This window comes from Bactrocera oleae, chromosome 4, assembly GCF_042242935.1.
Source record: "Bactrocera oleae isolate idBacOlea1 chromosome 4, idBacOlea1, whole genome shotgun sequence".
Classification (NCBI taxonomy): Eukaryota; Metazoa; Arthropoda; class Insecta; order Diptera; family Tephritidae; genus Bactrocera; species Bactrocera oleae.
Window position 1 is genome coordinate 40070716 of NC_091538.1, and position 14197 is coordinate 40084912.

The 14197-nt window shown below is 33.0% G+C and overlaps 2 protein-coding genes across 2 annotated transcripts; one reads left to right on the plus strand and one right to left on the minus strand.

Moving 5' to 3' along the window:
• Positions 1 to 749: 749 nt before the first annotated feature.
• On the plus strand, positions 750 to 3656 carry cuff (cutoff). The gene is made up of 5 exons (XM_014238091.3): positions 750 to 1278; positions 2602 to 2775; positions 2824 to 2968; positions 3023 to 3254; positions 3315 to 3656. Exons 1-5 carry the CDS (start codon positions 900 to 902, stop codon positions 3540 to 3542), a joined length of 1158 nt encoding a protein of 385 aa, XP_014093566.1. The 5' UTR covers positions 750 to 899; the 3' UTR covers positions 3543 to 3656.
• ERp60 (disulfide-isomerase A3) lies at positions 3641 to 6690 on the minus strand. Its single transcript, XM_014238093.3, has 5 exons — positions 6263 to 6690; positions 5425 to 5512; positions 5006 to 5358; positions 4695 to 4808; positions 3641 to 4629 (listed from the first exon to the last, which is right to left on the minus strand). The coding sequence occupies exons 1-5, from the start codon at positions 6403 to 6405 to the stop codon at positions 3864 to 3866; spliced, it is 1464 nt and encodes a 487-aa protein (XP_014093568.1). The 5' UTR covers positions 6406 to 6690; the 3' UTR covers positions 3641 to 3863.
• Between the last annotated feature and the right edge of the window lie 7507 nt (positions 6691 to 14197).

The following is a 14197-nucleotide window of genomic DNA, read 5'->3' on the forward strand; positions in this document are numbered from 1 at the left end:
TGAATTTGTAATGAAGAATATAAATGAAAACTTTCAAGAATATTTTTGAAACAAAAGATTAATAAATATTTATTGCTTTTCCTCACCACCTCTGAGGTTGCAATATAGGCACGTTATCGATCTTTTTTGGGTCTTCAGTTCTCCAGGAGGCCTATATTCACCCATATAATATATACAGTTCTAAAACAATCTACTTTTCATAGCACATATATCTCAAAAAGATATATACATAAAATCAGGTACATGAATCAGGTTCATGAATATTAATGACATTAACAATATACAATAAGTTGAAGTATTCAACTTGATTTGAACAAAGACGAAAATAAATAAATAAAAGTCAGGTACAATTTAATTGTAATAATGAACAAATATAAGTGGAAACAATCTACTTGTATTAATTTTAACCAAAACAAAAATAAATATAAAAAATGAGGTACAATTCAGGAACAATAACAATAATCAAAACAATCTACTAATTAATAAATAATATTTACAAAATATTCTAAATCACCGTTATACAATAATATATTTAATTAAATTGGAAACTTTTAATAATATGTCAATAAAATAAATAATGATTTAAATAATACTATGTGAATTTAATCTTTAGGAATTAAAACAACCGAAAAATATTAAAATATGTAATAAAGACATTCTTAAAGTTATAATTTTAAAACATAACACGGCAACACACTATAGCAGATTTGTGTCATTTGGACGTTTTAGTAGTAGAATATTGGTGGGCAACCCGTACCAAGTGGGACATTTTTGCGTGTGCATTAGTGAAAATCTTAGGATTGTTTACTTGTATATTTATACCATGCAAAAGAGTCTGTGTGTAAAGTGGCACTTACTCGTAGATTTATACAATGTTTATTTTTGACTCGACTTAAACGATGTTTTCCAAGGGTAACGTAGGCTTAAGTGTAAGACCTAGTCGAGGTGAAATTATACCTTTCCCTCCATTCGAGAAACCCCGACCTATTGGGTATTTTAGCATCGTGGGCGGAATTTTGAGAGAATATGAACCTAATGCTCAACAACTGCGTTACTACAGACCTCCACCATCTCAAAAATATCCTCTAGATCTTAATGAAGGGCTTAGTTTAGCTATCAAAAAACCAGAAACAGTACAAGAGGAAGGACTTGACCACTTATTAAAATTTATCTTTGATAATCGCGAACGTTTAACAAGGTCTTTGTCGGCTTGCGACAACAGAAAACGTCTTATTGCTGAATTTGTGTGCTGGCGAGGGCTTTTACGTTTGTTGATGTGCACTCCAGGGTCGGCTTTAGAATAACGTCCCACGCTTTCGGGGATAAAACGGGTATGGGCGGATAGAGGAGGTCCTCCAGATCAAGAATATATATAGATATAGCCGCGGGAAACTTATAGTTTTCGAGATATTTACGTTTAAAGTTGAAAATTTCAACTATTTAAAGTACGTATTTTTGCGAGTTAAAATGAATTATACACTTATATTTTTCACTTTTATATCCACTAACACTTGACTAATTCGTTTTTAGAAATTTTTTTTATATTAGATGCTGCAAAAATAGCTTTATTTCAATATTTAAATCATTCTTTAATTTTATTAATTTTGACAATAACAAAATGGTTGTGAATGTCAAAACATCAGTGTTGCCATACTAATATATTTTGCAAACGAAGAAAAATAAAATTAACAGAGAGATTGTATCCTAGATACAGGAAACAACGCAAAAAGAATTTCTGCGCGTAAAAACTTTGGTACACTCCGATGTTTGAAGCGCGGCCGAAGGCCGCCAACGCAAAAATAAGTTCTGCGCAAAAAAACCTTGATACACCCCGGTGTTGGATCGACCAGGGTTATTTTTTTGAAGCGCGGCCGAAGGCCGCCAACGCAAAAAGGAGTTCTGCGCAAAAAAACCTTGATACACCCCGGTGTTGGACCGACCAGGGTTATTTTTTTGAAGCGCGGCCGAAGGCCGCCAACGCAAAAAGGAGTTCTGCGCAAAAAAACCTTGATACACCCCGGTCTTGGATCGACCAGGGTTATTTTTTTGAAGCGCGGCCGAAGGCCGCCAACGCAAAAAGAAGTTCTAGAAGAAAAAAGTAATATTGTCATAGAGGGTATAACATAATACTTAACATCAATGCTTTGTAATAGTTATTTCTCTAGGTTTTGGATACCTGTATTTGGGGTATTATCTGTTTTAATTTCTTTCAGTTCAATTACAAAAGATGTCGATAAGGTAGCACTGGTTATTTGAAATTTTGCAACCCTTTTGTTATTGTCAGAATTAATAGAATTTAACAATAATTTAATTATTGAATTAAACTATTTTTGCACTATATAATGTAAAATAAATGTGTACAAACGAATTAGTGAAGTGTTAGTGGATATAAAAGTGAAAAATATAAGTGTATAACTCATTCGAAATGGGAAAAATGCGTACTTTAAATAGTCGAAATTTTGAACTTTAAACCCAAATATCTCGAAAACTATAAGTTTCCCGCGGCTATATCTATATATATTCTTGATCTGGAGGATCTCCTCTATCCGCCCATACCCATTTTATTCCCGAAAGCGTGGGACGTTATACTAAAGTTTTCCCGCACTCCATATGAATATCGAAGTGATTGGTCAATAGTTGTAACACGATTTAATGGCACCTTTTTTCTTTGGAAACGCGACACTGATATTGATAAGTTGCAGCGTTCTCAAGAGACCGAACAACAACGTACATTTGCTTCGTGGGGTTTCAAATTTGAACAATATTGTCTAACAGGTGCGTAGTTAAGCCAACTCTATAAAATAATAATCCTAAACCTCATAGAATCGCCGTTTCTGGAGCCGGACACAAGTGCACCAGTTGATGAATGCAGCGAATTTTCTTGTCTTTTTACAACAAAAATTGGGGGTCTAGATGTACTATATGGTGCTGAAATGGATGGCATTGTAAGTGAGCAACCGATATTGCTGTAAGTAACAATTTTTTTTATATTATCTGCAGATACAGGACTTCTGTTTTTTAGTGATGATAACCCTGCATATTTAGAAAAACTAAAATTTGTAGAAGTAAAAGTACGTCAAATAAACCTGAATAGAAATCAAATTCAATCTTACAAACGTCATAAAACTCGCAATTGGTGGTGCCAATCATTTTTGGTAGGTATTCAAGATATCTATATGGGTCTACGGAATGAGCAGGGACAAGTTGAACGCATTGAACACGTTGAAGTACGCTCTCTACCAAAGCAAGGAATAGTAAGTATCAGAAATGAATTAATGTATTAAAAGATTCTTAAAAATTATTATATTTATAAGAACCAATGGACACCAAATGTATGTGCTACATTTTTGATTGATTTCTTAAATTACATAAAATCAATAATGTCTGAAGTAAATTGCCCGTATACTGTTTACGACTTTTACTTCAACTCCAGGCGCGGTACCGTAACGTATGAATGCATACGAGGGAAGAACGAGTATTCATTTCTACCAGACTACTACATTAAGTTAATGAATTCTAAAAACAACAGTAAAAAACAGTAAGAAAAATTTAAGATACTTATTAACATACATAACAAGTACATAAGTAAAATATGTAAATAAAAATTAATTAAATATTTTTCATACAAAATAAAAACACATTTCATTTCTTTCCTATCAGTATATTTTATTCAAATAAAAAAGTTAATTTTATCACTATTTATTAAACGCCTTAACGAAATATAGATTTTCAGGGCTGTATATGCTGAACTTAACATGAGAATGTTTAAATTTATGTAATGGAAAAGTTTGAACATTTCACCACTTTTAATATGCAGCGCTGTTAAGCTCTCAAAAGAAACTTCAACTACTTTCTGAATACATTTAGAGTTCTGTTTTCTTAGATTTGCCACTGCGGTCAAATCCATTGAGCTCATTCGTAGCGTGTTTGGCGATGTACTTAATGAAGTCGTCGACCTCACGACCTTCGTTGTAAGCAACGGGTTTGTCTTTTTGATTTTTGGGCAGCCAGAAAAGTGTTGGGAATCCACGAACATTGAACTCTGGTGGTACATCGTTGGCAGTGGCATCCATTTTAACAAGTTCTACATCTTCATTCTGAAATTTCTCGGCAACTTCATCAAATACTGGTGCTAATTTCTTGCAATGCCCACACCAAGGTGCATAAAATTCTACCAATGTATCTTTGCTGTTATTAATGACTACTTCGTCGAAGTTTTTGGCAACAGCAACTTTCACAGGGGCATTATTGTTTTCTGGAATGGGCTCCGACTTCACGTAAGGCTCAAGTTCACCATTAAGTAATTTTTCAACAAAATCTCGCAGATTCTCAACCGAGAATTCCTCCTTCAGTGCATATTTGAGATTCTTTTCATCGCGGGCTAAAATGACGGGCTTGTCTCCAACAAAATCATAACCATATTCATTTAGTTCATGCTGGAAATCATCCTTTGCGCTAATAGCGAATGTAGCTTTTTTAGTGAATTCTTTTGCCACTTTGAGAATGCGATTACGCCAATAATTTGTTCCTTTTGGATTCTTTACATAGTCAACAGAGTAGTACGCAACAATAAGTGGATTTTTAAAGTCGCGAACAGTATCCTGGGTACGATGACCGACCAAACCATGGCTGTAGGAAGGATTTGTTTACAAATCAATTTTTTAGTAAATATAGAATAACAATATATAACTCACAAATTCTCCTTCACGAATGTATTTAATTCAGATTCGGATGATCCCTCGAACTGTACATTTGTTTCCTCAAATTTGTTCGCCAAATGTGGTGGTCGGAAGAGCACAATTTTTTCTCTGTGCATTATATATATAGACGAAAAAGTTTAATTATTTCGTTGAAATAAAGATAGTATAAATAAAGAAATAGTTTATTTTTTATAAAGTTACAAAAAATATACATTAGTTCAAAATAATATTGAAATAGTCTTGAATATGTCTTCTAAGTTAGATTAATCTTCATGTTAGAATATTCTTTTCTTGGGTTCACTTACGTTTCTCCATATTTAGCGAGTACATCAGGGTCATTACTATGACCAAAACGATATTTCTCTCTATTCTTATCAGCAAATTTGACGAACAGTTTAGCAAGGGCTACATCTGGGTCTTCGAAAAAGCCAAATATCGTTGTATCCTTGGTGTCTAGGAACTTATTTATTTCATCTACCGATTTAATATTCCTGGAAGCTGGTCCAACTTGAGCTCTCATGTATTTCACAATTCCATTTGCTTCACGAGGTCCACTATAATCTTGTGAAACTGACTCCCCACGGAAAATCTTAAGGGTTGGATAACCGCTTACAGAGAATTTACCGCAAGTTTCTTTACCGGCTTCTGTGCAATCAACCTAAATAATTGAGAGTACATAAGTATTCCAAATTATATAATTCAATTAGTTTATCCACAAACATACCTTTGCCAAAGTTATTGGTGGGTCGTCACTCTTTACAATTTCCGCAGCTTTGGCATACTCGGGTTTCAATCTCTTACAATGTCCACACCTAAAATTTATACAAATTACAAAAATTTAATAGCATCATCACCTCCTTAAACAGTCAAATATCAACGTTTTCCAACACAAATATTATCTTATCTGATGGTTGTAAAGTATTGAAAACAAAACATTTAACTCGGTTAAAAAGACAATGAATGCCTTATTGTACTTCCCACACACATGTACTTCCTCTTTTCGCCTCTAAGCGTGGTACATGCTTTAGATATTTTTACTGCCTTCTTTTCTATGAAATTCACTGTATGAGACCTTAAGATACTTAACACATAAAAATTGTACTCCTACAGCCGTATTTAGAAATTTTGTTTAAGGTTTAATTCACACTATTTGAATGTTTGTACATACATCTATAAAAATTTCAAAAATACCACTAACACATTTCTATGCTCGGTTCAAATTAAGGGCTTTTGCTAAATCGGCCCAAGGAAATCAAAAAATATGTAATCAAGCAAAATTTTAAAATAATAGTTTTTAAAACAAAAGTCATGACAAACCTCAAAGTTACTTTAAGGGAACTAAATGTACTACATACATATTTTTATACACGTTCTATCAACCAACGTGGCTTAAAATCACCCCTTTCTTTTTTGTTTGTTGAAGAAAGTACGAGAGAGGTGAAACATTTGATCGAGCAAAATTAAAATGGCTTCCAATAGCGATGACGTGTTATTACAGTCTTGGCAATTTATGTATCAATAATATACTTTATGCCCAATTGTTTCTAAAAGTTATAACTTACCATGGTGCATAAAACATAACCAACGTAGTTTCATGTTGCTTCAACACAGAATTGAAATTATCATCCGTCAATTCCAACACATCTTGCTCAGCGCCAGCAACTAGTGCCACAGAAATACAAATAATCACTAGTAATCGGTGCATTACAAATCAATAATCGGCGGCTAGTGGATGATTAATGAAATCACAATTATTCGTGACGCATGAATTTGCTAATCCGTCTTAGTAAAATAATACTTTTTGATAATACGATCAACCACAAAATTTTCTACCGGCTCCAAATGATGAATGCAAATTAATTGATTTCTTTGGCAGTGTAGAGTTGTGTATACATTTGTGAAGACAGGTGCTACCATATAACACACCCTTTGGAGTTCAACTCGGATCTATTGAAAAAAATAATACTTAACATAGCACACCGCAATGCAAAATTAATTTTTTTAATTTCTTAACGGTAGTAAAACTGGGAAACTTTATTTTTACTCCATAGATATGGCAACTGTATTCTGATTGATTTGTGTTGGCCGGCTCTGATTGGCTGGAGCTTTGTAGAGAAAATTGCGTTTATCTTGTAAATTAGAATTATTAAAATTATGAATGAAAATATGGCTATTTCATTTAAAATATCCAATGAAATATTCTTCACTAATAAAAAAAAAGGATTTTATTTAAGTAGTACACTCTAAACAAGAATTTTATTTGAAATTATTTTAGCATATTAGTAACTTTTAATTTTAAAGGAAAAAAATTGTTTCTTTTACATTTTTTATTCACCTAGTCTTAATACTGGACGATTATTTAATTTTTGTTCAAGGATTACTCAAAACTCGGATAATAGATATAACAATTTTACAACAACATAACGAACAACACAAAGTAAACAAGCAGGAAATTGTTTTGAATAGTCTGGCAGCCATAGACACGCATCACATGGCCAGTGCGCAGTCTTTTACAATATTGGAGCAGATAACTTAGAGGAACGAGAAGGTGCAAATTGAATTTTGTATGATGCTCGATTGGTCGGCTAACTGAGCTGAAAAATTGAGATCAAGGAGTTCACCATTTTCTGTAGTATTTGCTACTATTTAACAGAAATGAGAAGTTATAACCAGAGAACGTAAACGAATAGAGAAGGAGCAAATGTTAAATGAAATCTTTTTGAGTACTAATTTGTAATTCCAGATGAGGGAACATTGAAAAATATAACTTCGAAAAAGAAAATTACACCACACAATATGCGAAATGCTATAAATAGACACAACGAATATTCCTAAATGAAAAATCGTTGCGCATACCTATTTAGATATACATATGTTTTCAATTTCTATGATATGACAAAATTTATAATTATGAAAAGCCTTCTGAATTAAAAAGCTGTATTACCGGTAAAAACCCCAGAGTTTATAATAAAATAAACATTTAATAGGCTAGTTTTCCAACTTATGTATGTGCGTTGCGTGAGTAATTGCTTATTGAGTAAAGGATAAAGCGGCTGCGTTTCCACTTTTGAGGTGGCTGAGGTCGTAAGCGTGAAGGGCTCTGTTATAACAACTTTCTCTGACAAAATACGGTACTCCCAACATAAAGAGAAAATAATATACTTTGAACAAAATATACAAATGCCACTTCACATATGCATGATTATTTTTTGCCATATAAACGTTTATGATGAAAAATTTATAAAATATGATTTTTTTGCACAAATGCTACATTGAATGTGACAGATTATGCAAAAAATGATATTTTACTATTTTCATAATTTTCTAATTTCAATTGTTACAGAATTAATAATTTATGTACGTACATATGTACATCAATATGTTATATTATATAATATAATAATATATTATCACTTATCAATAAATACATGTGCGCGCACTCCTCTATATGTAACTTACATACTTATATAAATACATACAAATATGCGTATGACCAGAGAATGTTAATGAATAGAGAAGGAGCAAATGTTAGCTGTACTAAAATGTTAATTACGATGAGGGAACATCGAAAACGCGCAAGTTCGAAAAGAAAATTTCACCATCCTATTAATTTACGCAACGATCTACACCACTCTATAAGCAAAATGTATACACATACATATGCACAGATGTTCATTGGTATGCGCATAAACAAAAGTTTAAATAATAAAAACGAAAGAAATTGACTTCTGATAGGAAAATATTAATAATGAGGAAAATAATATGAAAATAGAATTAAAATATCATTCAATAAAAAAGGGTTATAAAAATAAAAAAAAGACTATTTAAAAATATGATAGGATTTGAACTTAGGCAAAATATTTCACGTTGCAATAAGTAAGCGTGCTATACAAGCAGCACCACAGACAATATTTAAGCACTGTTTGTAATCTGTGAACTCAAACAACTATTGTTGTTTACTTGCTTCAAATGCTCATATGTTTATATGTAAATATTCTTGAAATTGCGTTCTCTTTGCCAAAAATCATTGTAAATATGTATGTTTATATATGAGCATGCATAGATATTGACGCAGATTTTTGCGAGTGACGGAAAAATATTTTAGAATTGTAAAATATTTTAAATCGACAAAAGCTTTGTTACCACTTTTGTCACTTTTTTCTGTGTTTTGTGGGCTTGCAGGGTTGCCAATTTTTTTCTTCTAGAGGGAACATCAGAAAGTTGTTCAATTTATGATTTCTAGCTTTTGCCATCGTCGCGAAAAGACGCTTGTAGGCAAACGCATGCTCGGAGAGATGTGTAAGGCGTTTGCTTTTATGAATGAAACGACCTAGCTTATTGCATGTGTGCCAGCGTTAATGAATGAAAATGTTGTTGTTGTGTGATTTACTACAAATTTAGGATTTATCAATTTGGCTGCCATATTGATTTCTGACGCTGCTCATGTTATTTGAGACAATTGTTGTTTTTGTATAACAATGTTTGTATTTTTCCTATTGGCTGACATATATACATTTGTACGCTTATATGTATGTATATAGATTTGTGTATGCATTACTTATTTTGCAATGTCATACCAGAGAATGTATATGAATAGAGAAGGAGCAAATGTTAGCAGTACTAAAATGTTAATTGCTAAGAAGGAACATCGAAAACGCGCAAGTTCGAAAATAAAATGTCACCACAGCTGTCAATTTACGCAACGAACTACACCACTCTATAAGCAAAATGTATATACATACATATGCAGAGATGTTCTTTGATATGCGCATAAACAAAACTTAAAATAATAAAAAGGAAAATAACTGACTTATGAAAAGAAAATATAAGTAATGAGGGAAATAATATGAAAATAGAACTAAAATATCATTTAATATAAAAGAGTTATAAAAATAAAAAAAGAGTATATAAAAATATGTGATAGGATATGAACTTAGGCAAAATATTTTACATTGCCATAAAGAAGTGTGCTATACAAGCAGCACCACAGACGATATTCGAGTAATTTTGTCTAATCTGTAAACTGAAACAGCTATTGTTGCTTCAATGTTCATATGTCTATATGTGAATATTCTTGAAATTGCCTTCCTTCATTCGCATGTCCAAATATATTTGCATATATGTACACATATGTACATATGTATGTACCTCAATATGTCTTTCGCAAAAAATCAAACATTCGCGCAAGTGACAAAAAAACGTAGACGCACCATCATCGGCCAAAAAAATTCAAGCGAAGTCGCGGCATATTTTCTAAGTATTTTATATTACAACGACAACAAATTCATTCATAAGGAACGTGCGTCTGCTTCAAAGCAAAGTGCGCTCGTTCATAACTCTGCGCCGCGCTATATTTTCTGTGCGCCTGGTAAACCACATTTGGTTTTCATATAGAATTCCAATGCAAATGCTAATTTGATTAATGAATGAAATTGAATTTGTAAATTCAGTAAAATTGAAGAATCAGCAAAATTTCAATTTTACAATTTGTATCACTGAAAATCCTACCATCCCCCTCGCATTTGTATGTTGCCCACAAGCTGCTTCCTCACAACATTTGCTAAAAATCAGAAATTGAAGAATTTGTCTGATGTTCACTTCAGAAAGGAGAATTGGCAACATGACCTATTAGCGAGTTTAAATAATATTTATATTTTTGCATATTATGCACTATATATGGCATTAAATTAAAAAATTTATATAAAATTGACATGTATATGAAATCATTAACTACTTCTATATACTCTAAGCACACAGCATATAGTACTTTTATATGTTTACTTATTATCATTATTTCATAGTTTGTCGATTTAGCCCATTTTATCTAAATACGACGCTATGAAAATGCAGCCCAATCGGTAATCGCTATATTTCAAAAGAGCATAAGTCAACTTTCAATAGCAAACCACTGCAAAAAGGACAAACGAGACAACATAGCCGACCGTCATTGTCGTAAAATTGTCCCTTGAAACAAATTTTGTCAACTCCGCCACGATGCGCAAAATTCGGCGTCAATATGTATGCGAGCTCATATGTATATATGTATGTATGTTTGTCGACAAAATCGTCATTTGGTTTTTTTCAACAACACAATGTCCGCCCGAACTCGCCGTTATTTCGTTGGCTTGCCACTATACACAGAGGCGTTCTAACTGAGGACTCTTTGTATATTATTATGTTGCTTATTTTGTATTGAAAAATACTGATGCATTTATGCATTTATTTTCGTAATATAATATATATTATATATATATATATATATATATACCAATAAATTCATACCTATAATCGTTTTCAAACTGAATTCTATAAATAAAATATATATCTGAAATAATTATGTGGCGGTGCGCCCCAACCCCTCCTTGCCTACGATCGTTCAACTCGCAAAAAGCAAAAAGTGTGGACAAAAGTTATTGCTTGTGCGGGGCAAGAAGAAGCAAGTATCAGCGTACGTGTACTTATGAATGTATGTGTGATTATCACATTTGTGTAAATACCCATAAATAAGGGAATATGCAATAAACCCAAACATATGAACATATTTTCCTGAAATATTTTAATTATCTCAGGAAGTTAAATATGCTATTAAAGTAATTGAATTATGATATGCTTAGATTCCAATTACTAAAATAAAAAATTAAATAAAATTTCAGTTTCATGAGTTTTAGGATTCGAACGTATAGGTTCGTATTCGGATTGTGCTTAGCCCCTTCCCGCTTACGACTTCAGCCACCTCAAAAATGAAAACTCGGCCGCTTAGCCATCGTTTTATTGTTATCCTTTGCTCAATAAGCAATTGCTCACGCAACGCACATATATAAGTTTGAAAAATAGCCTATTAAATGTTTACTTTATTATAAATTCTGGGGTTTATACCGGTAATACAGACTTTTAATTCAGAAGGCTTTTCATAATTATAAATTTGTCATATCATAGAAATTGAAAACATAAATCTAAATAGGTATACGCAACGATTTTTCATATAGGAATATTCGTTGTGTCTATTTATAGCATTTCGCATATTGTGTGGTGTATTTTTCTTTTTCGAAGTTATACTTTTCGATGTTCCCTCTTGTGGAATTACAAATTAGTACTCAAAAAGTTTTCATTTAACATTTGCTCCTTCTCTATTCATCAACATTCTCTGGTCATACGCCTATTTGTGATTACATGATAAGTTATAATATCAAAGATTCTATTTCTCAATGTGTACATACCAGAGAATGGTGCCATATTAATGTACATATGTACATATATAAATTGTTAATTTTGTAACAATTGAAATCAGAAAATTATCAGAAAAATAAAATATATATTTCATATTTTATCAATTTTTATTATAAAAATCGTTTGTATGACAAAAAATAATCATCCATTTGTGAAGGGCATTTGTATTTTTTGTTTAAAGTATTTCATTCTTCTCATTATGTTAAGAGATACGTATTTCTGCGAGAACGTTGTTATAAATTCTCATTTTTGTTAAATAACAGCGAATACTACAGGAAATGGCGAACTTCCTCATCTCAATTTTTCAGCTCTGTTAGCCGTCCAATCGAGCATCATACAAAATTCAATTTGCACCTTCTCGTTCCTTTAAGTTCTTTGATTAAACAATCAAAACAACAATTTATTGCTAATATTAAGTAATATTGCTTGGTAGGTCTATCAAGAAAACAACTACTACTCAGAGAGATAGATAGATCATTGGTCTATTGTGCCCTCTATCTTTTCATATTGCAACACTTAGTCCCAAAGCTCTTATAAAATCTAGGATGCTTGAGGGATTGATGGTTTTCATATGGCTTTGCTTCGGCTGCATAAGTCCTGAATGCGCGAGCCTTCTTCTAGTCACCCCATCGCATTCTAATATTATGTGCACCGGCCTCTCAGGCTTTAGCTCAAAGAAGCGACACATTTTGTCAGAGCCCATTCCTATCCTGGGCAGATGTTTACGCAGTCTACAGTATCCTGTTTAGTATTAGTTGGTTTGAGTGTCTAATTCCATCGCTACTACACTCCTTCCTTCTGTCTTAGTTCTTTTTTTTATTGTGTGAGGGCCTATTGGGAAAAAGGCCTCTGGTCCCTGAGATGGTGTTCTCCTTCTTATATATCTATACTTCTGCTTGGATGATGCCGTAACACCCGCGGCTATTCCTTGTGTTGTTTGTGACAGATAGATGATCACCTGTGAGAGTGGTTTTATTTCTTCCTTTATCTGTTATTGATTCCACTATATCTTTTGAGCTTAAAGCTATGCTGAATTAGAAGTTAGAATTATTCGTCTCTCTTAAAGTTGGATAGGGGGAATTGTTGCCCTTATTTCTGCTGCTTTTTTGGATGTAACGATCTTTCGTTTTTTGTCCAATCTTTGATTATTGTTAATAGATTTTTCTTTTGCGAAAGCTCTAGGTTTTAGTGCCACTGTGGTGCATGTCTTCCTGCAACCTGTTATACAGGCGCTCGCCAGTCTTTGGATTTTTGTCAGTGCCATTCTGGCTGAGGAGCTGATTTGGGGGTTCATTCCCATGTCTTTTCAGCTATTTTCTGCATATCATCAGTGACCTTTCCGCTTTACTGATCGCTTGGTCCATGTTACTCTGAAGTCGAAAGTTACCCCCAGGTATTTCGTTTTAACAATGGGCTCTATTACGATATTACTTATTTGTATATCTTTTATATTTATTTGATGTCTTCTAGTAGTTAGGCTGAACGCTCTCTAAAGAGTGTCACGCAGTGTGTTTTCGAATTTTCCTAATGCTATTATTTCGATTTCATCTGCATACACTTGACATCTTATGCCCTTATTTGTCAGAAGGTCTAACAGATCGTATATTACTAGGCTCCATAGGAAAGGGGATAGTACTTCTCCTTGGGGGCATACTCATGTGGTTCTTATTTGAATAGTTTCACTATCTACTACCGTTTCTACTAACCTATTTTTAAGCATGAAGTTTATCCAGTTTCTAACTGGTTTTTCAACGCGTTTCTTACATAAGGTTCTGTCGACAGCCTCGTCGGAAGTATTGTCAAATACTCCTTCAATATCTATGAAAGCGCATCGTGCTTCGTGCTTGTTATCTATTCCTTAAAATGTCTGAGAGTGGGAATAACGCTGTATTGGTTGATATGCCTTCTCTATATACATGCTGTGCAGAGCGTAGAGCTATATCTCTTAGAGTGGTTGTTCTTATATGGTAGTCCATAATATTTTCATGGCCTTTGCTGGCCATATTCCATCTATTCCTAGTTATTTGTATTTCTCAAAGGAATTTATTGCCTACTGTATCCATCTGTAGCTGATTATCTTCTTATACTATGTTCGCACCGAATTGAAATCCTTTTGAAAACACAATTTGTAGATTGTGGAACCAAAGTCGTTCTGACCGACATTGTGTGTTTTCGATGAGTTTTCATTGACAGTTCACACATCTATTTGTTTACATTTGTTATGTACCCTACAAGAACAGTGACGGTCATATGATGGGTATATTACTCAT